The sequence below is a fragment of the Talpa occidentalis genome, unplaced genomic scaffold (assembly GCF_014898055.3).
Source record: "Talpa occidentalis isolate TD23 unplaced genomic scaffold, MPIMG_talOcc4v2.1 talOcc4.14, whole genome shotgun sequence".
NCBI lineage: Eukaryota > Metazoa > Chordata > Mammalia > Eulipotyphla > Talpidae > Talpa > Talpa occidentalis.
Window position 1 is genome coordinate 86320898 of NW_023601433.1, and position 24590 is coordinate 86345487.

The 24590-nt window shown below is 49.1% G+C and overlaps 2 protein-coding genes across 3 annotated transcripts in view; both read right to left on the reverse strand.

Annotated features, from left to right (window-relative positions):
* CAMKK2 (calcium/calmodulin dependent protein kinase kinase 2) overlaps positions 1 to 4198 on the reverse strand; it is a 37539-nt gene extending 33341 nt beyond the window's left edge. Inside the window, exon 1 of one of the 2 annotated variants that reach the window (XM_054695361.1) lies at positions 4159 to 4198. The gene's annotated coding sequence lies outside the window, so the exon portion shown is untranslated. The remainder of the gene's footprint in view (positions 1 to 4158) is intronic. The other variant, XM_037511204.2, reaches the window with a different exon arrangement.
* A 5408-nt stretch (positions 4199 to 9606) lies between these two features.
* Positions 9607 to 24590, reverse strand: part of ANAPC5 (anaphase promoting complex subunit 5) — a 37291-nt gene continuing 22307 nt past the window's right edge. Inside the window, exons 12-17 of the mRNA XM_037511209.2 lie at positions 21724 to 21798; positions 19621 to 19742; positions 18500 to 18607; positions 18280 to 18427; positions 11466 to 11628; positions 9607 to 10822 (exon numbers count right to left, since the gene is read on the reverse strand). Of these exons, the coding sequence (XP_037367106.1) occupies positions 10611 to 10822; positions 11466 to 11628; positions 18280 to 18427; positions 18500 to 18607; positions 19621 to 19742; positions 21724 to 21798 (828 nt within the window). The 3' untranslated portion in view covers positions 9607 to 10610. The remainder of the gene's footprint in view (positions 10823 to 11465; positions 11629 to 18279; positions 18428 to 18499; positions 18608 to 19620; positions 19743 to 21723; positions 21799 to 24590) is intronic.

Here is a 24590-nt window from a genome sequence, read left to right on the forward strand (position 1 = left end):
TCCCAGCATTCATCAGTTCTTCTAGGGTTTGATTTGCCACTAGACCCCCAAAAAGTGTGGGTTCAGTGAAAGATCATGAGGGTTGCAGTGCCCTGCTCTGCCCTGTGTCCCTCACCTCCTGGGCCTGCTTCCAGCCTTCCAAAACTCCAAGCCAGGCAAACAAAACAAAACTTTGGCTTTCCCCCTGCTAAAATGTTTCATAATTGAAGGGAAAAATTCAGCGGCAACACTACGACTCCGAGACTGAAACTAAAAACACTGGCGACTAAAAGAATTCCTTCCCCATTTTGGTCATTAGCATCCCCCAGCACAGAATGCCAGCGGTCTTCCCGCCAGAGTCAAAGTGCTCACTTGAGTGCAAACGGGCCCTGCTTTGGGGCTGGGTTGAAGACAAGAGCCAATGAGGGAAGAAAGAAAATAAATCATCAGCATCTTATTTTGCAGAGCGCAAAGTCATTCAGAAATTATTTCCACGTCATAACCTCCCGGAGGAGGTAGATTCCGCTCCATAAGATTCCGCAGCCATCCCTTGCCAGTAGGAGGAGACCCCGAGACTCAGATTAGAGGGTATGTCCGAAAGGACACAGATGCCAGGGGCCCTAGGCCTGGCTTTCCTCCTCTGTAAAGTGGAGCCACCTTGACCTACTGAAGCGGGCAGCGGCAGAGCCGACCTTCTAGGTGGCAGTGCCCAGCACACAACCTGGCTCAGTCAACCCTCCCAAGAGAGGCTTTCTGCCTCCTCTCACACCACCTTCCCCAGCCACGAAACAGCAGGGCCTGGGAGCTGGTCTTTTCCAGGCCTCCTCCCAGCTCAGTTTTCCTGCTACTCCATTTCCGTTTCCCCGGCAAAGCAGCGAGGAGGCTGAGCTGTGCCCGGATCTGCCCACAGGGTCAGGGTGGCCGATCTGTTGCGGGAGAGACACCCATAAAACTATCTACATAAAGCTATCCAGCATGACTGAAAAGAACGGAACTGCACGCAGACAAGACTCTCCCTGGGCTCGCGTGTGAACACCCGTGTGTCCACCCAGAGGTGATGGGCTGCGAAGGGCACGAGGATTTCCCGGGAGGAGTGGACGGTGGGAGTTAAGGAGTTCCGAAGACCCTGCTGCAGGAAGCTGATCCCCGACTGATTTAAGAGAACCTTTTCCACCACCTGCTCCCTGCAAATGGACTGACAAACTAAGGTCTTATCCCCAGAGTTGTGCGAAATGAAGGTTGTGGAGGCAAAGGAAGGGACAAAATGGCCTTAAGAAGTCCTTATAGTGGAAACAACCCAAGTGTCCACTAACCGATGAACAGACAAACAAAACGCAGGTCTCCGTGAGCTGGAATATTACTCGGTCCTAGAAAGGAGGCACTGGCATATTCTACAACATGCATGAAACTTGACAACGGCCGTCGTGACGAAAGAAGCCACACACAAAAGGTCACCTATTCTTAAAAGTCCATTAAGGTAAAAAGTACTGACCCCAAGCCCATTCCTAAAGGGAAACGCAGTTTCCCCAAGTTACAGGAAAGAAGGCACAGGAGTGAGGGGAAGCACTGGGGACCATGGAGCCAGGCCTGCCTGAACCCTGAATCCAGGGAGCGGCTCCCTAATCGGGCCCCAGTGGGAGGAGCTACTGAGAAAGCAAAACATCTGTGAAAAACAGCCTTTCGAGGCCCTCTGACCCAGAGGAAAATCTGAAACAGCCTTTGCCCCAAGTCCCCAGGATCAGCAAAGGAAATGGGGACCATCTGCTTCCTGCAGCCACGGGAAGGCATGCCAGGGGGACCGCGCAAGTGACCCTAAACAAGTCCCTGAGCCTCTCTGAAGCCTTCCACAAAATGGGTTCATGGGGGGACAAGGGGTCTCTGTGGCCCCCATTAAAATCCGAGTTAAAATGCTTTGAAAACAGGCCTGGTCAGTGGGCCCCACCCAGCCCCTCCCTTCCTCCTGAGAGAGGTGCCTCCCCACGACTTGGATCCAGACTGAGGCTCTCCAGGAGGGAACGCAGCAGAATGTTCCCTCTGCTAAGTCATCCTGTCCTACCCTCCTCTCATACTCCCACCTAATCTCCTTTTTCCTTTACCCATCCTTTAAGGCTCAGCACATACGACACCTCCTCAGGGAGCCTCCCGGATTCACACCAGTGGGAATCCCTACTGCCCTCTACTTCTTTCATTTCCATCGAACTTATTCCTCAGGGTGTGTCTCGACAGGGGCACCCCTGGCAGTTAGGCAGGACACTTCCTCACACCTGCCTGCAGGCCATTTGACGTCCCTGCCCACCAGAAGCCAGGAGTGCTCAGCATCATTTTGACAACTAAGAGTCGCCCCCTCACTCTCCCAACAGCTCCCCAGGAAGGTGGGACCGCCCCTGACGGGAGCTACTGCATAGCTATTAGCAAATGTATTTGGTTTCCAGCCCACTAACAACCTGGAGCAAAGACAAGCCAGGGTCCATTTGCAACACCACCGTGCCTGCTTGGACCTGGACTGGTTTACTAAGCAAATCTGGGCTCATCAAGAAGTTGAGGACAGCCTCACGGAGGTCCCTGCTCCGGGAACAGATGATCAAGTGCAAAGACTCTAGGGTCTGGCACGCCTGGGTTGGCTGTGTGACTCCGGGCAAGTGACCTAACCTCTCTGAGTCCTTCTATGAAATGGGGCTAACTCCTGGCAACATTGCAGGATTGTTCCAGGCTCAATCTTAGCTCTCTAATGGGAATTAAAAATCTCTGCGCTGCAGGATCTTGGATGGCATCAAACAACGTAATGCATGCAACGCATAGCAAGGCATCTGGCACATAGCAAGAATCGGATAATTGTTATTAACGTGATTATTATTATCCAAGTTAGGGGTTCATCAGATGAGGCCTGTCATTTTTTTTTATTGCTTAAAAAAAAAATACTGTGTCTCTCACTAGGAATAGCTGCTTCCTAAATAGGAGGGGTGATGAGCAGCCGTGTGGAAGGGGCCAGGTTCTCTGTGAAGCTGCACTTGCTTAGCAGCATCCTGTTTATTATTAAAGGGCATGTTTCTGTGGGGTGGTTTGTGAGGAAAGATCTAACGCCCCCCAAATCCTCCTGGTTGTTGCTGCCCCAGGACAGGGGAGCCTAGGGGGACTGAGAGCTATCTCTCCTCTGTCCCTGGGGCAGGGCCAGGAGAGGGGGAGCCCTAAATGACAGCACCGCTCTAGGTCCATGAAGTTTCTCCTCTCCAAGGCTGTGGGGACTTCTGGCTGAAGAAGGTAAAAGTTGCCTCTAAGGAAGTGGACACTGCCTGTCCCACCGAGCCCAGGGCGTCCCTCTCCCGCCGACAGCAGAGCTCCAGCATCCCTCCGCCCAGCCTTCTGGGGAGAGAGGAGGGGCTGAGGTGCAGCCACTCCAGCGCCAAGTGACCGCGTCCCTAACTGTTCAGTGCAGGGGGTGCGGCGGGGTAGCCAGGCTGGGGCGTCTGGCACCCCCGCACCGAGACCCAGAGCTCGTGGGGTTGGGCCCTGCATCCTCGCGTCCCCAGTCGGGCGGAGGAGCCGGCGAAGGCGCCTCTGCATTCCCAGCCGGCTGCGGCCCCGAGGTGAATTTAGGTCAGAAGGACCGAGCCCGCGGGGTTCGGCGGCGAGAAGGGGGCTGGGGGCGGAGGGCGGCGCGGGGGAGGCAAAGGTCCCCCGGCCCCTCAACTGCCGCGCAGGGTCCTGCCGCCGGGGCGCCGGCCAGCAGGGCCTGGGTTCGGCCCCCGGACCCGCGGGGTGCGGGGTGGGACGCCCCAGGTCTGTCGGGCCGCAGCTCCCGGCGCGCTCCGCCGCTCCCCACCTGTCAGCCGCGAGGGGGTGGGCCTAGGCCGCCCCAGGAGCCCCGGCTGCCCCGCGCCCCGATGACATCTGCGCCCAACTCCGGGACCGCCCCTGCCACCCCGGCCGGGCGCGGCCCAGTCGCGGAGGCCGCCCCAGGCCCCCGCCGCTCGGGGCGCTCGGGGCAGGGGCGCCCGGGGCCGCGGCCCCCACGTGGCGGGGCGCGGGGCGGCGCACGTGGGGTCCCCGCCGGAGGGCACCGCGCGCCGGCCTCCGGCTCCGGCGCCCTCCGGGCAGCGGCCCCCGCCCCGACTGGGCCGGGGCGCCCGGGGCTGCGGCGGCCGCGTCCCCCCCGCCCCGCTCCCGCCCCCGCCCGCTCACCTGGGCCGGGCGCCGCCGCCCGCGCTCTGCGCCCCCGGCTCGGCTCGGCTGGGCTCGGCCGCGCGCCTCTCTCCGCGGCCCCGGCGGGCGGGGGGCGGCGGGCGGGGCGGGAGGAGCCGCCCGCGGGTCCCGCCTCCGGCGCGTCGCCGCCGCGGGCTGCGCGCAGATTGGCCGCCGCTGCCAGCCGGGCCCCGGGCCGCCGGCCCGCCGCCCGCGCCCCGCCCCCGGCCCCGGCCCCCCGCCCCGGCCCTGGCCGCGCCCCCGCCCCCGGCCGCGCCCCCGCCCCCCGGACCCCGGACCCCGGCCGCGCCCCCAATTCCCTGCCCCCCCGCCCCCGGCCGCGCCCCCGTTCCCTGCCCCCCGCCCCCCGGCCGCGCCCCCGGGTCCCCGCCCCCGCCCCCTGCCCCCCGGCCGCGCGGGAGCAGAGGGGGCGCGGGGCCGCGGGGGCGCCCGGGCGGGGGCGGCGGGGGCCTCCGAGCCGCCACCCGCCCGAGGGGAGAGGCCCGCCCGGGCGCCCCACCCGCCGCCCCCCCCTTTGTCTCTCGGGGCGCCGGGACGGCGGGCGGCGTCGGAGTCTCGGGAAGTTCCCCGAGCCCGCGGGACGCCCGGGCCGCCTCCCGCCCGAGCCGCCCGCCGCCCGCGGAGGACATGCCCGGGCTCGGGGTCAGCAGCCTGTCCGGGCGCGCCCCCTCGCCGGCCCCCCGCGCCGCTCAGCCCCGCGCCCAGGGCGGCTGGGGTGCGAGCTCCTCGCAGCCCCCGCCCCCGGCACGCGCCAGCCCGCGGGCGCCCGCGCGGCCTCCCGGACTCAGGTGCTCCCGGTGACTCCGCGCGTCCTCCGGGCGCGTCTCCTCCGGCCCCCAACTTGGCCGGAGCCCTCAGCGCGCGTGGAGTCTCCGGCTGGGTGACAGCACCGGGGGGGGCCTCCAGGGCGGGCTGACCCGCGGCTCTTGGGTGGTCACGACGGCCCGAAAATTCCCCCAGGGACGAGCTCACTGACCCCGCGGGCGGCCGGGGGCATCCCGAGCGCAGAGGGGGCTTCCAGGGCCGGGTTGAGGACAGGCCGCGCCCTCACCCCGCGCAAGCACGTGCCTGGTGTGCTGGGACGAGAACCCGCGACTCCCCTACAGAGTCCCTCAGGGGTGGGCGAGTGACAGTGACGGGTGCTGCTGTGTGGGAAGCACGAGGGGTGTTCCAAGGGGTGCAGCAGGAGATCCCAAAACAAGTCAAAGTTGCAGACTCGGTGAAGGTGCACACTGTGGGCGGACCTAGAGCCCCCGAGGTCTGCATCGGCAGTGGCCATAAGCTGACATACGGGTGTTTGCAAAGCCAAGAGGGGCGAGAGCAGGTGAAATTCATGAGGTCTACCCCAAAGAAGGAAGTTCGAACAGAAAGTGAGAGACAGGGAGCAGGGATGCTGTGAAGTCCGTGCCTTTCACCGATAAATGGATCTGAATCACAACATGTTAGCCACAGGCGATTCTGAATGGTGGATGCAGAAAATTGTGTATTTTTCTCCCAAAAGTATTATACACGGGCTGATAGGGAGATTTGGGGACATTTATGACTCCATGACAGGGGTCAGCCAATTTTTTTTTATAATTTATTTATGCATACAAGAACCGGGGTGTAGTGGGAGGGGGTGAGAGGATTCCCCAGAGAAAGAGTGGGGAGCAGAACAGGTGGATTGACTAAAATACATCGCTGAGGGGAGCAGTGGGCGAGACAGGAGAGGTCTGCTGTGCCCTGTGGGTCAGCTCCCTGGCCGGGGATCAAAGTGGCTGCGGATAGCTTCATAGTGCCGAGACTTAACCCCTTGTGCCACCAGGGAGGCCCGGTCAGCCAACTTTTTCCATAAAGGCCCAAAAAGTAAATACGCTAGGCTCTGCAGGCCCTCTAATTTCTGTTGTAACCAACCCAGTTTGCCAGCCTAGCAGCCAGAGACCAAAGTAAAGGAGTGGGTGTGGCTGTGTTCAATTAAAAATCTAAAGACACTGGAAGTTGAATTTCATTATTTTCACATCCCCAAATATGGTTTTGGCTTTTCATCAACCTTTGGACTATGTATAAACCAGGCTTAGCTGGCAAGCCATATAAATACAGGTGGCAAGCAGGATGCGTCCATGGGCGACGGCTGGCAACCCCGCTTCACTAAAGAAAGCAACACAGATCCGTGGTTGATGTCTCCTGGGGTTGTTAAAACCTACAATTCTATATGTGTGCAATCCTGTCTGTGTTACTAATTTGCCTGTGTCAGAGCACTGTACTAACAAGGACAGAAACTTAGATATACATGTCATGATGTAAAGCTAGAAGCCAATTATGTAAGGAAGGTTAGAAAGTGTCCATCCAAGCCCTAGTCCAAGCTTCATTCTTTCTGGAACAATTATCCTGAAGTGCTGCGGCGCTGTCCCCCCTTGACCTGTCCTTGCTCGGATCTCCCACAATGAGGACTGTAGCTTATTGGATGCTCTTGCACTTGGCTTCTTCATACTTTACCTTTTCACTCATGTCTTTGGCAAGCGATATGCATCCTGGAGTATGGCTAGGCACCGCATCCGAAATATTTGAATACATTCAGCATTGTAGTTGAAAGCAGTGACTTTGGAATCAGGCAGATGTGGTCCAAATTCCAGCTTAGCTGATTTCCAGCTCTGTGGGATGGGGTTGGGTTGGTGACTTAATGGCTCTGTGTTTGGTGTCATCAGCTGTCAGATGGGGATAGTAACAGCACCTAGCTCACAAGCTCAGCTTAAGGTTTAAATACAATAATATGCATAGAGAGAACAAGCGTGTCGCTTACCGACGGCGATTCTTTCTAAGGCATGCGTGTTAGGAGATACCGCTGTTGTGCGAATACCACCGGATGTGATGACACAGACCTACAAGGTACTGCCTCCTGCACACCTAGGCTGGCTGGGAGAGCTTGTTGGGACCCTGACATAGATGCTGCTGTCACCTGTTGTGGATTGAAACGTGCACTTGTGTCGTGTGCTGGGTCCTGGCACAGATATACCCAATGGTGCTATGAATATACTTAGCCTGGACCAAAACCCCCTGTCATTGATGGCCCTTCCCTACAAAAGTGAGTTAGAACAAGCAGAGCACCTCTCCGCGGCCTCTCCTTGATGTTCAGCGCTCTCGTTAGGAGCCTTCCCACTCAGGGCATCCATTTTCTCTTTAGAGATATGAAAATAAGCACTGGCTTTGCTTTTTGACTTTGCTTCTCTAAGAACGCCAGAAAAACCTATTCTGGGCAAACAGATCTTGTTGTCTTGACAACACAGATTGCCAAGAAAATAAGTAAACAAAGCCGCCGAATCTTATTTTTAAGAAAAGTTGAATAGTACAAGGGAGGGGCTGAAAAGTAAGACTTTAAAATTATCCCACCCACGAGGAGGGCATCATGAGCTCCTGCCAGGGCTTAGTCCTTCCTTCTCCCACTGCTGTTTTCCTCACTGGAATGTTCCACACACCCCTACCCTGTCCCAAGCCTTGATCATCCAGGTAGACTGCATACTGCTTACACCCATGTACTCTGTTGAACTGTTTCCCAGTCAGCAGGACAGTAGAAAAACACTGGCTAAAAAAAAGATGCTGAGGGTCTCCCTGGTGCAGGGGTTCAAGTCTCAGCACTACCAAGCTATCGCCAGCCACTGCAGCTTGAGTTAGACCAGGGAGCTGACCCGCATATGATGCAGCAGACCTCTCCTGCCTCGCCCGCTGCTCCCCTCAGCAGTGTATTTCGGTCAATCTGCCTGTTCTGCTCCCCACTCTGTCCCTGGTGAATCCTCTCACCCCCTGCACCTCTGGACTGGACCCCAGCTCCTGTATGCATAAAAAAAAAAAAAATCTTTTTTTAAAAAAGACTCCGATAAGTTCCCTTCTATCGCCAGTGAAATCAACGGGTCTGTAAGTCCCAAACATAAACAGCATAAAAGGAGAAGTTGGCAGAGGCACAAATGAAGTTCTTCCTTTGGTCTCACCAGCAAGAAGCTCCATATAACCACCCAAAACATCAGGATAAAATCTAGACACTGAACCCAGAGAACTAGGCAGCATGTACAGAGACGAGGGTTGGTTGCGGGCCCGCCACACCCAGGCTGAATATTGACGTTGGTGCTTATTAGTGAGCGGAGCTGGGTCAGACCAGCTCCCCAGATTGGTTCCGTATCTGCATGAGATGGCATTTGGTAGTAGAGCTGCTACGTGTGAAAAGTCCTAGCGCAGTGTCTGGCCTAAGTTATCTTCCATAACCGACCGCGGGTATTAACGGCGAGTTCAACAAACTGATGAAAGCAGTTCAGGCAAGCAATACGGTCCTTTTCAAAACTCTGGGGCCAGGGCACTTTAGGATAAGTGAACTACTGGGTTGGATTCCCAGTTCTGTCAGCTTCCAGCTGTGACCTTGGGTGCGTGAGTGACTTCACCTTGTGATGCTGTTTCTACCTCTGGTAAATGTCAATGCTGCTGCCTCTTAGGATTGTTGGCTGCAACGAGTTAATATACATAAATAACCTACAACAGGACACTCTGAGAGGCTTAGCTATGTGTTGCCATAAGCCCCAGGGCTGGAAACACACACCTCCAAGCCTGCTGAGGTGTCTTTACTGCCTCCCCTCACCCACTTCACTTGCTTCACTTTCCCTTTGAGGAAATAATCCTCAAGTGTCTGGTCAAGCCCCAACGCCCACTGGCGATTCAGCTTAGTTCCCTCCTCCCCAGACCCTTTCCCCATTTAACCAAATCAATTCTTAGGCCTCCACATTAACCCATCCATGATTACAACAGCCTGACCCTTCCCCCACCCAGTGCTCCACCAGAAAAAAAGTCCAATTTGCTGTAACCCACACAACGGTGTTTGGGGACTCCGCCATGTTTCCAACTTTGCATTTGACTCTATTTGTTCCTAGAGGACACGGGCCCAGACAATAGATGCAGGGCCCCCGGGCTCTATTAGCTCTGGATTCAGTTCTGCTGGAGTGAAAGTGCCAGGCGAGAGTGGGAGCTCAGGCCATGTAACTGGGTGGGGCTCTGTCCTGAAAAGAGCCCGTATGGGGTGCAACCCACTGTCTGATATAGACTTCGTATTTTTACTTAGCACTGGGGCCCATAAATTGTGTGGCTAATCCTGGTCAGGTTTGATTTTTGGTTTTTCTGTCGGTACTTATGGGATCAGCTGAGAAGCCTTGAACCATCTCTAGAACCTTCTTACGCTGAGGCAGAGTGACTGGGATCACTTCTTAGGTTGGAAGGATCTTCAATAGGTTGATTAAAAATGACATTAGGTGAGAGAATATATGTGGAAGAATGAAAAGAAAACTCACAATATTGGTTACTTCCGGGGAAGGATTGTTAATCTTTACCAAACTGCCTTTAAGAATATTTAATTTTTACCATCTGCATCTATAACCTTTCAAATAAATTTAAGGAAAGATTTTTAAACATCAACACACCAATTAGTGTCTCTATCTCCACACTGAGTCTCTTGTTTCCAGAGCAGCTGTCTTTGGCCAGCAAACACACCCTAATGAGTGGGAGTTGTTTTACACAGTTTCAAAGAGCTCTGGAGAGAAATTATTTCCCATAAGGTTTAAATTTAACAGAGAAAGAGCCAATGATAGAAGCTACGAAATTTGGTTGGTTCCTTGTTGCTGTTTTGGACTTGAAACACGGGGCTTTTTCTGTGCATATTCAGGGCTAAGACAAATTCATAAACAAAGCAATAACTGGTTTCTGCTTAATTGCAGGTTGGAGGTATGTAAATTACACACACTGTAGATGGGAGTGATGGTATCCCACACACCCCTGAGCACTGGTCCCCTTCTTCATTTATAATCACCTTAGTCATCATAAATTCCTCGATTGAAGTTATCATCCTCCCTCATTTATACAATTCCACATAGAATAAACACACCCACGTACAAGCTAGAAGAAAGCCAGCACCCGGAAGGGATTGAAGATGCTTCTTGTATTTGGTCCAAAAACCACAAAAAGATCTTTTCTTTTTCAATCTCCAGTCCGCGACCACCGTGTGCCTGCAAGATTGCGCAGGCCCAGCCCAAGCACCAGTTCAGTCCAACAAAGCAGGGAAGCTTCAGAAGAGAACCCTGCAATGCTGTGCCCCGGGAGGACCGACCAGTACCCCAAATTGTCATGTCCGAGTGGAGAGTCTGCACGATGTCTAGTAAGATGTTGGTAATTTTGCCCAGAGAGAAAATAATCTTGAACACTTGTAGTAACTTAATAAAACAGCTATTTATTAACAAAAGGTGGGTGCCCTCTGCTACCAAAGGGAACCAAGAGAACAAAATAAATATGTCTATTTTAAGAAAAGCAGACAAACCTAACAGTGCATTTGTTGACAAGACAGACGGGCATTTAGCTGGAGGGCAGGGGTGGGACCAGGTCCAGAATCTTATTCTCTGTCCAGCGGCCCAGTGGCGGTGTCCTCCCTAGAGATGATTTATCAAGGGCACCCCGTGCGAGGGCAGCTCCTGGTGCAGCTGTCGGAAGAGCATTGCACACCGGTTTCTCTCTTGGGTCTTCCCCAGGGTGTGGTAGAGTCTGGCTTGGAAGTAAACGACATCTCTGATCTGCTCTTTGCAGTCGACCTTGGCAAAATAGTTCCTGGCTTCATTGAGGTTCTCAACGGCTGCCTCCAGAGCTGACGGCAAGCGGGGAGATGGCACACATGTTGAACTCGGCACTTCACATGCAGTTTCCAAAACTTAATATCTACTTTAGTGATGTAACATGGACCAGATACTTTTATAGTCTACCCGTTGAGAAGAAAGCTATACCCTTGAGAAGATGCTGGGGGGTGGGGGTTATAAAAGGCCTTTAGTCCTGATTTGCAGCCTGGCACCTGGTTCTATAGGATTAAAAAAAAACATTCATTTGCCCTCAACCTTCATGTCAAGCACGTATGTGAAAGCACTTCAGTATATGTGCTGCCAAAGCGAACACATGAAAGCACTTCAAATGCCGCATGAACTTTCCACACGCATCTGTGAACACTTGAATTAAAATACTGTCCCAAGTTTAATGTCTTTCCTTCTCTGGGCACTAAAATTTAGAAGTCAGCTGCAATAGTATTACCTAACAATCTTTGTGGCTTGCTACCTTCAGCTTGCTTTCTTCCTTTTTATTAAAAAAAACTCACCAGATCACTGACCTACTACAAAGGATACCAGAGGGTATAAATCAACAGCCAGATGGAGGGTCACAGGGAAGGTATGGGGAAGGCAAGGGGCGCCCACGCACTCCCCAGGTTTGTCATTCTCCATCTCCCCAAATCTCCATCCTACCTTCCGCTTTCTTCAGGGGATCATAAGAAGCTGCTGAAGCCACCTGGCACTTAGCCACTAAGAACATGGCACGGCCTTTGTCCAGAACAGCCCCGTCAGCCAGGATGGGCTCGATGGCCATGTGCAGAAGACTCAAAGCTTGTTCTGGGATTCCAAGGATGAGCTGGAAGAGAAATATCATGTGACACTGTCCACACCCACTGTTCCGTGTCCAAAGGGCTGTGTGTCTGGCTCTTCTCTCCTGCATGGCCACATCTGGCTCACCTCCCCTGACAAGTGCTATAGTATAATGTATGCCACACTCCCAGGAAACAAGTGACAATCATTTCACACTGAAGATACACTAGCCAGTAGTTATTTACACTATGGAAAGGTTTTGTCTTTATAAAAAAAAAAAAAAAAAAGAGTCAGTACCAAAATCTTTTATGTTAGTGATTCCAAAGAGTTGAACTAGTTGTGTAAGAATCACAGTGCAGAGGAACCGCTAAGAAAATAACTCAAAAATATATAGTAAAAGAAACACCACAGAAATTAATAACACTAGAAAATAGCTATTCAACACAAAAGCAAGCAGTAATGGAGGAATGAAAACATGTAGGAAACATGAAAAAATTCATAATACATTAAATATAAATAGATAAAATTCTCTAATTAAAAGGCAAAAAAAAGGGCCTCCCCTGGTGGCGCAGCAGTTGAGCGCTCAGCTGCAAAGCTGCCCCCAGCCTCTGCAGCGCCGGTTCGATCCCCAGCCGCTGGCGAGGGTCCCACATGGAGCGACAGACCTCTCCTGTCACCCGCTGCTCCCCTCAGCAGTATATTTCGTGAGTCTGCCTGTTCTGTTCCCCAATCTGGCTCTGGTGAATTCTCTCACCCTCCCGCGTTTCTGATTATACCCAGTGCTTGTATAAATAAATAAACAAATCTTTAAAAAACATAAATAAAAAAAAAAAAAGGCAAAAAAAAAATGGCCAAAAAAACCCCTGAACCATAGGCCTCCATGATGGTGCAATAGGTTGAGTGCAGCGCTGTGAAGCTGTCTGCAGCCTCTGCAGAGCGGGTTCGATCCCCACCGGGCTTGGAGTAACCCACATGGCAAACGGACCTCTCCTGTCTCACCAGCTGCTCCCCTCAGCAGTGTATTTCGTCAGTCTGCATGTTCTGCTCCCCACTCTGTCTCTGGTGACTCCTCTCACCCTCCTGCGTATCTGACCTGTACCCCGGCTCTTGTATAAATAAAATAAATCTTTAAAAAAAAAAAAAAAACCTGAACCACTAGGACACTCACTTTAGATCAGAAGATGCAAATCGACTGACAGTAAAAGGCTAGAGATATTCCATGCAAGCAGAAGAGAGCTGAAGCGACTCTGCCAATATAAGACAAAACAGACCTTATAAAAGGACATTATATACTGATAAAAGGGGCAATTACCAAGAAGATCCAATTATAAATATATATCCACCAAACCACAGAACTCAAAATATATGAAGCAAAAACTGACAGAATTAAAGGGAGAAATAGTCCAACAGTTAATAGCTTGAGAGCTCGATATTCTGCTTTCAATAATAAGACAATAATAATACTAGACAGAGATCAGCAAGAAAAGAGAAGACTTGAACAATACTATCAACCAATTAGCCCTAATGCTAGCCACCACACTACTCAACAACAGAATACACAACCTTCTCAAGTGCACGTGGAACATCTTCTAGAGAGACCATATGTCACAAACCACAAAATAATAATAAACTTTTAAAAATTGAAATCATGCAAAGTATCTCCTCTAGCCACATGGAATGAAATTAAATGTCAGTTACAGAAGGAATCTGGAAAATTCACAAATACATGGGAATTAAACAACACACTCTAAAATAACCAATGGGTCAAAGAAGAAATCACAAAGGAAATTAAAAAATACTTTTGAGATTAAAAAAAAGATATTATAGCTATAAAGTTACATTTTTTTAAAGATTTATTTATTCATTTACACAAGAACCGGGGTACAGGCCAGATGCACAGGAGGGTGAGAGGATTCACCAGAAAGAGCAGGGAACAGAATAGGCAGACTGACGAAATACACTGCTGAGGGGAGCAGTGGGCCAGACAGAAGAGGTCTGCCCCGCCATGTGGGACCCTCACCGGCTGGCCGGGATTGAACCGGTGCTGCAGAGGCTGTGGACAGCTTCACAGCGTGGCGCTCAACAGCCTGGAGGCCCTATAAAGTTACATTTTAAAAAGAAAAATGTAAGGGGCCTCCCTGGTGGCCTATGGGTTAAGTCTCAGCACTATCACCTCTACAGCCTGGGTTTAATCCCCAGCTAGGGAGCTGACCCACATGGTGCAGCAGACATCTCCTGTCTCGCCCGCTGCTCCCCTTAGCAGTGGATTTCAGTCAGTCCACCTGTTCTGCTCCTCACTCTGTCTCTGGTGAATCCTCTCACCCACTGCATCTCTGGCCTGCACCTCAGCTCTTCTATGTAAAAATAAATAAATAAAATTTTAAGAAGAAAAATGTCAGGCCTCCTTGGTGGCGCAAAGGGTTAAGACGCAGCCTATGAAACTATTCACGGCCACTGCAGCATGAGTTTGATCCCTGGCCAGAGAGCTACCCACATGGCGAAGCAGACCTCTCCTGATTCGCCCACTGCTCCCTCAGCAGTATACTTCGGTCAATCTGCCTTTTCTGTTCCCCACTCTGCCTCTGGTGAATCCTCTCTCACACACACACCCCCCCACACCTCTGGCCTGTACCCCAGTTCTTGTATGCATAAATAAATAAATCTTTTTAAAAAAATGAGCTAAATAAGATGAAATGAACAAATTTCTACAAAGACACTGAATCAAAAAGTAAAAGAAAACCTGAATAGACCTGTAATGAGCAGAGACTGAGCCAGTAACCAAAAAAACTTTCAGCAAAGAACAGCCCTAGACCACATGGCTTCACAGGTGAATTCCATTAAATGTTAAACATATTAACCCCAACCCTTCTCAGATGCTTCAAAAAAACAGAAAAGGCCACCATTTGTGAGCTCACTCTTACTTTAATAAAAACAAAATAAAGCTGTCATCAAAAAAGCTATAGAACAATATTCCTTATGAATAGAGAAGCAAAAATAATCAACCAAATACTAGCAAACCAAACTATATTAAAAGAATAATACATCATGACTAAGTGGGATTTACCCCAGGAATGCAACAGTAGTAGCTCGATAGACAAAAATTGCTCCATATCACACACCATATTAATAAAATAAAGAAAAAAAAACCTGAGACCATCATCTCAATTCCACAAAAAAGCATCTGGCAAAAATCCAACATCCTTTCATGATAAAAAGCACTTTTTCTTTTAGGCAAGAAAAAGAAATCAAAGGCATTCAAATTGGAATGAAAGGAGTAAAACTGTATTTTTAGATGATATAATGCTATATATATAAAACTCTAAAGAATCCCCCCAAATCTATAAAAGGTAATAAATTAGGCAAAGTTGCAAGATATAAGATATACTGATAGACTAGCAACACATAATCCAAAAATGAAATTAATTTTCAAACTTCATTAATAATAGCATCAAAAAGAATAAAATGCTTAAGGATGAATTTAACAAAGACTGTAAGAATCATACACTGAAAACCATAAAACATTGTTTAAAGACATCAAAGAACACCTAAATAAAAGACACCCAGTGTTAAAGGATGGGAGATTTACCTGTAATGATAAGATGGCATACTCCAAAACAAACTACAGGTGCAATCCTTATCAAAATTATTATTTTTCTTTGAAGAAATGAACAAGTTGGTTCTATAATTCTTTTTTGTCGTTGTTCTAAAATTCTTAAGAATGTCAAGAAACACCAATAGCTAAAACATCTTTTTAAAAAAAGATGAAGTTTGGGCCTCCCTGGTGGTGCAAGAGGTTAAGACGCAAGAGGTTATGAAGCTACCCGCAGCCACTGCAGCACAAGTTTGATCCCCGGCAAGGGAGCTACACACACGGCGAAGCAGACCTCTCCTGACTCGCCTGCTGCTACCCTCAGCAGTGTATTTCAGTCGATCTATCTGTTCTGCTTCCCTACTTTGTCTCTGGTGAATCCTCTCACCCACCATACCTCTGGCCTGTACCCCAGTTCTTGTATGCATAAATAAATAAATCTTAAAAAAAAAAAAAGGATGAAGTTAGATGGCCCTTACTTCCTAAAACTACTACAAAGCAACAGTAATCAAAAAACAATGCTTGGGCCTCCCCGGTGGCGCAGCAGTTGAGCGTTGGGTCACGAAGCTGCCCGCAGCCTCGGCAGCGCCGGTTTGATCCCCGGCTGCTCCCCGGCCACCGGAGGAGGGTCCCACATGGTGCACAGACCTCTCCTGCCGCCTGCTGCTCCCCTCAGCAGTGTGCTTCGGTCCTTCTGCCTGCTCTGCTCCCCGCTCTGGCTCTGGTGAATTCTCTCACCCTCCCGCGCTTCTGACTGTACCCTGTGCTTGTATAAATAAATAAATAAATAAAAATAAATCTTTAAAAAAAAAAAAACAAAAAACAATGCTGGTGCCTCCCTGGTGGCGCAAGGGTTAAGACGCAACCCATGAAGCTGTCTGCAGCCACTTCAGCATGAGTTCAATCCCCAGACAGCCAGGGAGCTACCCACATGGCACAGCAGACCTCTCCTGACTCGCCCGCTGCTCCCCTCAGCAGTGTACTTCGGTCAATCTGCCTGTTCTGTTCCCCACTGTCTCTGGTGAATCCTCTCACCCCCCCCACCTCTGGCCTGTGCCCCAATTCTTGTATGCATAAATAAATAAATCTTAAAAAAAAAAAAATGCGGTATGGACACAAGGACAGTACAGAAATCAACAGAATTGAGAGTCCAGAAATAAACCTGTCCATCTATGACCAAACTGATTTTCAACAAAGGAGCCAAGACCACTCCATGGAAAGAAGTCTTTCCAAGAAATGGTGTTGGGGCAGCTGGCTGTCCCATTATGGGAGAAAACATTTGCAAATCACAGATCTGACAAGGATCTAGCACGCAGAATATATAAAGAGCTCTTACAACTGAACATCAAGAAGGCAACCCAACTGGAAAATGGACAAAGGACTTACACATTTCTCCGAGAACACATACAAATGACCCAATAAGCACATGAAAAGAAGCTCAACATCATTAGTCATTAGAGAAATGCAAGTCAAAACCACAGCAAGATATGACTTCATGGGTATTAACAAAAGGAAAGTGCATGCTGGCAAGGATGAAGAGAAACGTGATATATTGCCAGTGGGAATATAAGGTACAGACGATATAGAAAACAGTCTGGCAATTCCTCAGACTTAAACACAGAAAAATCATATTAGCAATTCCACTCCTAGGTATACCCAAGAGAACTGAAAACATGTATGCACACAAAAACTGCCACATTTTTAATAGCCAAAAGGTGGAAACAACCCAACTTTCCATTATTTGATGACCAGATAAACACAACACATCCACTTAACGGAATACTACTCAGCCATTAAAAGGGATGAAGCACTCATGCCTGCTACAACATGAATGAGAACACTATGCTAAGTGAAAGAATTTAGGCACAAAAGGCTATATCATATTGTATGATTCCATTATAGGAACTATGCAGAACAATCAATACCATAGAAACAGAGAGTGGATTAGTGCTTGCATGGGGGCTGGAGAGAGAGGGAGTGGGGAGAAACTACTTAGTGAGTACAGGGTTTCTTTATGGTGTGATGAAAATATTCCAGAATTAAGACAGTGATGATAGATGCACGTTATTGTAAATATTCTAAAACCCCTGAATTAAATATCTTAAAATGGTTAAAATGGGAATTTTATGTTCTGTGAATGTCATCTTAATTTGAAAAAAATAAAAAAGAATCCCTGGGAAGTCAGTAATGAAAACAGATTTCTAGGATCTTCCCTTAGAGATTCTGACTCAGTAGCTACCATTCAAGGCCAGGCCAAATATGTACATGTTTTTAAAGTCTTCCCAATTATTCTAATGCAGTCAGTTTGGGAAACCTCTGCTTCAGTTAGTACACTCCTCCAGTGAGTCCAAAATTCATTCATTCAAAAATTATTTATAAAAAAGTGTTCTATGTGCAGATCTTAGCAGGTAGCAGGGGACAGAGCAGGGAGAAAGCAGAGTCCCTACTTCCACAGCCTTACATGGGGGCCGGGAGTGTAATGAAAAACAAAATTCAAAGAATTTCACTTCCAAAACCTTTCAGTGAACACCTGACTGTCCTATTTCCTTATTCACACCCTGGTGAGATGCTAGAGACCAGCTCTTCATTAACGGGATGCAAGTCCTCAAGACAGGCACGTCCCCCTGATACCCATACTCAGGAGCTGTCTGCTTCTCCCCAAGTTCACAACTTCAGACTTCCAGGGAGAGTTTACAAATGAAGACCACATTCCCAGACTCAAAAATGAAAGCTTATTTTCATCCATTTTAAAACCAAAAAGTAGTGCCAGACCCACCCATTCTTGAGCACGAACCTATGTATGCAATTAAAACAGAGATCGGGCCTCCCTGGTGGTGCAAGGGGTTAAGTCTCAGCACTATAAAGCTATCTGCAGCCACTGCAGCATGAGTTCGATCCCCAGCCAGGGAGCTACCCACATGGCGCGCAGACCTCTCCTTGTCTCCCCGCTGCTCCCCTCAGCAGTGGATTTCAGTAGATCTGCCTGTTCTGCTCCCTACTCTGTCGCTGGTGAATCCTCTCACCCCTGCACCTCTGGCCTACACCCCAGCTCAGTATGCATAGATAAAATATATCTTTCGAAAATAAAGAAAACAGAGATGAGCTCACCTGGGCAAAAGCCAAGTTCAGCACTGTTTCTGAGGCCAAGCACTGCAAGCGGTACTCCCTGGAGAGGGCCAGAGCCTGCAGGAGCACGGGCAGCGCGATGGTGGGGGAGGAGGATCGCCAGTACAGCTCTGCCACCGACAGTAGGACGCTGCGGCCAAGAGGAGAACAGCGTGAGAACACTGAGCGCCAGCACCGGCCATGGGAGAAGCAGGGCCCTTACCTGATCACCATTTCTGTATTCCTGATTTTCTGGCAGTGAATCAACAGTTTCTGTAAGAGCTTGTGTGCCTCTGACATTTGGTTCTGGGCTTGTAGTACAACCGCTTTTCTGACACAGAAACGAAACAAACACTAGTGGGTATGTTGCTGTTGTGTGACGGTTTAAGTACAGTCAGTTTTAAGTACAGTACAGTTTTAGAATCTCACTTTCTTCCATCAGATCGTAAATCTCTCGAAAGGCTGCACTGTTAAGATTGTTAAGATTGTTAAGACTGTTAAGATTGTTTAAGGGGCCTCCCCGGTGGCACAGTGGGTTGAGCGCAGCGCTGTGAAGATGTCCATAGCCTCTGCAGCGTGGGTTCAATTCCTGGCCGGCCAGGGAGATCCCCATATGGAGCGGCAGACCTCTTCTGTCTCGCCCACTACTCCCCTTAGCAGTGTATTTCAGTCCTTCTGCCTGTTCTGCTCCCTGCTCCATCTCTGGTGGATTCTCTCACCCTACCGTGCCTCTGGCCTATACCCCAGTGCTTGCATAAAATAAATAAATCTTAAAAAAAAAAAAGATTTTTGTTTAAAAGGAAGATGTGTGTATGTGTGTACAAATACATGTACACACCAATACACACAAACATGAGAAAAGTCTGGAACGGCAGATATCAGAATGTTAGTGATTATCTCTAGATGGTAACTTCGTTTTTAAATAATTTTTTGAAGATTTTATTTATTTCTGTGTAGAAGAGCTGTGGTGCAGACCAGAGGTGCAAGGGGTGAGAGGATTCACCAGAGACAGGGTGGGGAGCAGAACAGGCGGAAGGACCGAAGTATACTGCTGAGGGGAGCAGTGGGTGAGACAGGAGAGGTCTGCTGTGCCCTGTGGGTAGCTCCCTGGCCTTTGAGGTGGTAGCACTGAGACTTAACCCCTAGGCCACCAGGGAGGCCCTAAATGATAACTTCTTATGCCCATTTTGCTCATCTGTTATTTCTAATTTCGTATGCATATGTATTAGGAAAAAGAAGTTTTTTTCTTAAGTTATAGCTAAGTGATTAATTCACACACAAGCCAAAGAATCAAGTCATTGAGAATTACCTCATTCTGAGGTTGGTGGTTTCAAAGTTTCTTACCTATAAACACCTTCTGTGCTATTCAGAGCTGTGATTCCTGTAACAAGTGAATCAGCCAAATGATATCTGCCATCATTCATTGCTCTATCGAACTGTATTTTTTGATCACACAGCATCCATAGCTAATAATAATAATAAAAATAAAAATCAGAGTCAAAATGGCAAACGTTCTCCTCACTGAGTCAACAGGGATAAAATAATGCTTTGGCTTACTGAACACAATTCTTACAACAATTCACACACATTCTTTTCTGAGATTAAAATTTTTGAAAAAAATACTTCAAGTATGTGAAAAAGCAGTGAGAATAAAATAACGGACACACGTGCCAATCATCAACTTTGTCAAGTCACAAAGTGTCACTTTCCCGGTTCCAGACACCAGGGCATGCCGCTGAGGTCCTTTCCAAACTCCATTCCCCAATTTTTCCAAAGCACCTGGCTTGGTATTCATCACTCCTGGCCATGTTTTCCTACCTGCATATCATATATAATTTACCTTAAATCACACACAGTACGATTTGCATGCTTTTAAACTTTGGATAAATGAACAGCATCACACTGAATGCAGCCTTTGACATCTTGATTTTAAACTCAACGTGATTTTTCTGGGACTTACGTATGAGCAGTTTGAGCTCATTCCCTCGCGGATGACATCTCAATGACATGAATGTGTGACAGCAGATCTGTCCTGGTGTTGGTGAGTGTTTAAGTAGCGCCCAGCCCTTGCTTGCCCTTCTGGACAGTGCTGATATAACCATCCTGTGAATCTGAGTGTGCAAGGGCTTCTCTCGAGGGGGCAGAAGCAGTGGAAATATTGGGTGGTGGGACACACGTATCTTCACTTTGATGTGGGGCCCCATGGAAATGGATTGTAGCAGCTTACACTTCCCACTAGCCGGTGCGACATTCCTTGGGGCTCCACGTCCTCACCAACAAATGGAATTGTCAGATAGTTTCCTTTGGCCAATCTGATGGCCAAACTATCTCATTATTGATTTGATTTGTATTACCCTGATGCCCAGTCACACTGAGCATCTTGTCATATATTTATCAGCCATACATACTTTTTTTCTGTGAACTGTGTTTTTTTTTTTTCTTATATGTGCACCTCTGTAAAAAAAGAAAGAAGCAAAGCACTACCACAAAACCACCCTAACCTTCCTCCCTCACAGCCTCCTTGGCACTATCTTCCATCTTGTTTTATTTGCTTACCAATATTCCACAAGAGTACCTGGAGCTCAGCTCACAGCCCTGCCCCAAGGCAACAAGGGCACCCTGGGCAGTGGGCACTCACACCATGGCCCCAGAGACAGAGCCAGGCTACAGCAGCCTCAGGGGGCAGCAGGGGAGATTCCCCCGTGGGAATCTCAGATGGCTGTGGTCTCAGATGATTTCAAATTCCCTAATCCACTGATGACTATACTTGGCAAGGGAAGGAAGAAAAAGATCCCCCTGTAACTTCTCTTGGTCCCATCTCAGAAAGAAATCAGTGTGATAAGGAACAGAGGCCCCAGCCTGTTACATAAAGTATATTTCCTCTGGGTACAGCATCTTCCCCAACAGTTATTCAATTCTGGGAGAAAAAGATTAGAGTTGCCGAGTAAGAGACAAAATGACAACTTAATTCTTTTATTTTTTTGTTTGTTTGTTTTAGAGCTGCACCACTGGGTCAGTTATTGGTGATATATGCATTATTATCAACTAATCACAGAAAATGGGGTTAAAATATAGCTCAGGGAGATCTAAGGAAAAACATTTCAGTTCTTAGTAGTGGCTGCTCTTGGAGCTGGCTGCCAAAGAGACCTAATTCTTGATCTCTCCAGGGACACTGGTGATGTCTTTTCTTAGTCCCATACTAACTTAAAACCAGGAAGATAGGAAGGAAAAAGTACCTTACTTCCCACTTATCATAGTTTATCTCCAGCCTCACTGAACAGAGCTCCAGTCTCACACACGCCTCAGCTGACCTCAACGCACAGACGTCACAGCAAGGAACCAAGACACAAGCAATGGAAGGGAGACTTGAAAATCTCCCATGTCAACAACAATACAGTAAAAAGTCTTTTCAGAAATAAACCCAAAGTCATGCAAAAGGCAGGTTACCTGGGCATGCTGGCTATTAGGCGGGAATCGTTCCTTCAAGTGCTTTAATACTTCCGAGGCAGCAGCAAAACAGCCCTAAATAGAAAGACATGATCTGGTGAGCACATGCATGTGGAAACCACAGATGTCGCTAGGATTCTCTTCCTGCTGTGACCTGGGGACACTGGGCAGAAGCTGTCAGATGTAAAAGGGCCACCTCTTTAGGTTCTAAAACATTTTATCTGTTCATTAAAAATGTTCTTAATCATACATGTAGGGCCTCCCCGGTGGCGCAGCGGTTGCGCGTTGGGTTGCGAAGCTGCCCGCAGCCTCTGCGGCGCCGGTTCGATCCCCGGCTGCTCCCCGGCCACCTGAGGAGGGTCCCACATGGCGCGCAGACCTCTCCTGCCGCCCACTGCTCCCCTCAGCAGTGTACTTCGGTCCTTCTGCCTGCTCTGCTCCCCGCTCTGGCTCTGGTGAATTCTCTCACCCTCCCGTGCTTCTGACTGTTCCCAGTGCATGTATAAACAAAACAAAACAAACAAACAAACAAACAAATAAATAAATAAAAAACAGGCCTCTAAAAAAAAAATCATACATGTAATAAATGTTGACACTAGAAAAAAAACTTAGAAAGTACATGTCAACGACAAGAAAAAGATCACTTTTTAACCCATCAAAGAGATTCACAGTAGGGGTCAGAATGGGGGGGGCTGCAATTGTATGGGGAATATAAAAATAAAATTTATTATTAAAAAAAAAAAAGAGATTCACAGTAATGTTCTGGCATATCCTTCTAGAATTCTTCTTGCACATAAATATAAAACATATAAATATTCTGACAATAAGTATATGTATTACTTTTGTAAATTCACTAGGATACTGTTTACCACATGGTGGGCACTCAATAAATATTTTTGGAATGAGTGAATCTTTCCAGCTCCCCAAATATCCCCACTGTGACCTTCCGCTCCTGAGGAAGGGAGAGGAACAATATGGGACGAGCCAGGATTAGCAGGAAGAGCAAAGGCTCTTTCAGCGCTTCCTCTGGTTGAAGGAAGAAGTTCAAGAACAGCAATTCGGGGCTGTAGCTTCTTCCTGGGCTCACCTAAGCCCCCATCGCTGAGATAGCAAAGCAGGCATCTGTGTATTTGGAGATGAATTTCAGAATAGAACGTGAAACACACAGGAAACAGGTGAAAGGAGATGCGTGACAGGCTGCCAACCAAGCTTATTCTCAGGGTGGTGAGTCCAAACCTGTAATTTAAAAAGTGACCATTGTCAGCCCAGTGGGTGCATCCACACGTGATGTTCTTCTGCCACAGGTCCTGCTAAGGCAGGCTGAGGAGGTGACGAACAGGACTAATGGGAATAAAGAGGCCACTGACCCTTCTAGCTGTGAAGTGAGAAGACCTCTGAACACACCCTGGCCTCGGCGCCAGGCAATGGCGGGGTCAGCAGGCTTTTCACGTACGCCCAGATGAAGGGGATGAAGATGGGACTATTAGCACAGACCCAAAGAGCAGGGTTTCCTTTCGGGGTCTCCACTCCAGGGAGAAATCACAGAATTCTAGCAACGGACTTTGGAAAAAGTTTTGAGGCTAAAGAGCTGAGCCAAGACAAGCTTTCTATAAAGAAGGGGGGATCATTTCCACCTGACACAGCTCTGAGAGAACCAAAGGGCCACTATCCCTCGGGGCACGGGTGGGGCCAGCAGGGAGAATCCTATTTCAGAGTCACACAGACACTTACTGGTGAAGTGCATGGCGTGTGTTACATGTCTGTGAAGTTACTGGGAAAGAGTCACGGGAGGCTCACACCCAACTACCTAACCCAAGGGTCACGGGCTCCCTGGGTATCAAACGCTCCACTTTACCGGGGCACCGGGAAAGGAAAAGTGCGGAGAAAAGGATTCTGGTGCCCTGAGAGGGACACCACCAAGCCGGAGGTGAGCCTGCAACTCTCCGGGGAAAGCGCACAGCACGCGCTCCGGTGTGGAGCCTGGCCAGAAGCAGAAGCAGAGGGAGGCGAGGTAGAGCGCAGAAGGAACCCACCTGCCCCCGCCTGCCACCTGCCTACCTGAAGGTTCGTGCGATGTTATGATAGGTTTCGCAGAGGGAACGGTTTATAGACTTCTGAAAGGGCTGGAAACCATCAAAGATCTTTAGGCTGCAGATTAGGTAATACGGGTGCTGGGACCCGCCTGGAGAGGACACCACACACCAAAGGCGGAGAAAATAAGTAGCATGATCACAGGGATGTACCGCTAGTCAGAAAGGTATTTGTGAGACAGAGGCCTTCAGACAAGAGGGTTCCCTGACCTCTGTCCCAGGAAGGAAGAGCTTTGGGGGTGGGGGGCGGGAAGGGGAAAGGCCAGCGCAGCATGAGGGACCCTCTAACCAATTCCTACAAAGAGAATCACGGACAGTCACTTGGACTGCTAGTCAAGGTCATCTCCAGTTGCCACTGTCATTCTCTGGAATGACTTGGGTTGGAGACCTGACTCTGACTAGTTATAGATAAAGGACTGAGCAACTCCATCTGGTTTCTTGTTCTGTAAAACAGGGATAATAATAAAGCTGACTTCATGGGGAACTGAAAGGCTTCAGGAAGATTACACTCATGAAACACCAAGCAAGGGCCGGCACAGAACAGGTGTACCACAAACCTCCGCACGGTCCTTTACCTGTACGTCCATCGAGCTCTCCCTTCTCCGCACACAGCTCTACTACCTTACATCTCATAGGTTCCTGTTCATTCCATTTGTTACATGGAAACGGCTGCCCTCTTATTTCCTTCAGTGATGCCAAAAGGGACCCCAAGTTCGATAAATTGTGCAGACCCCATACCCATTTCACTTCCCACAGGTGGGATTTCATCATTTCAGC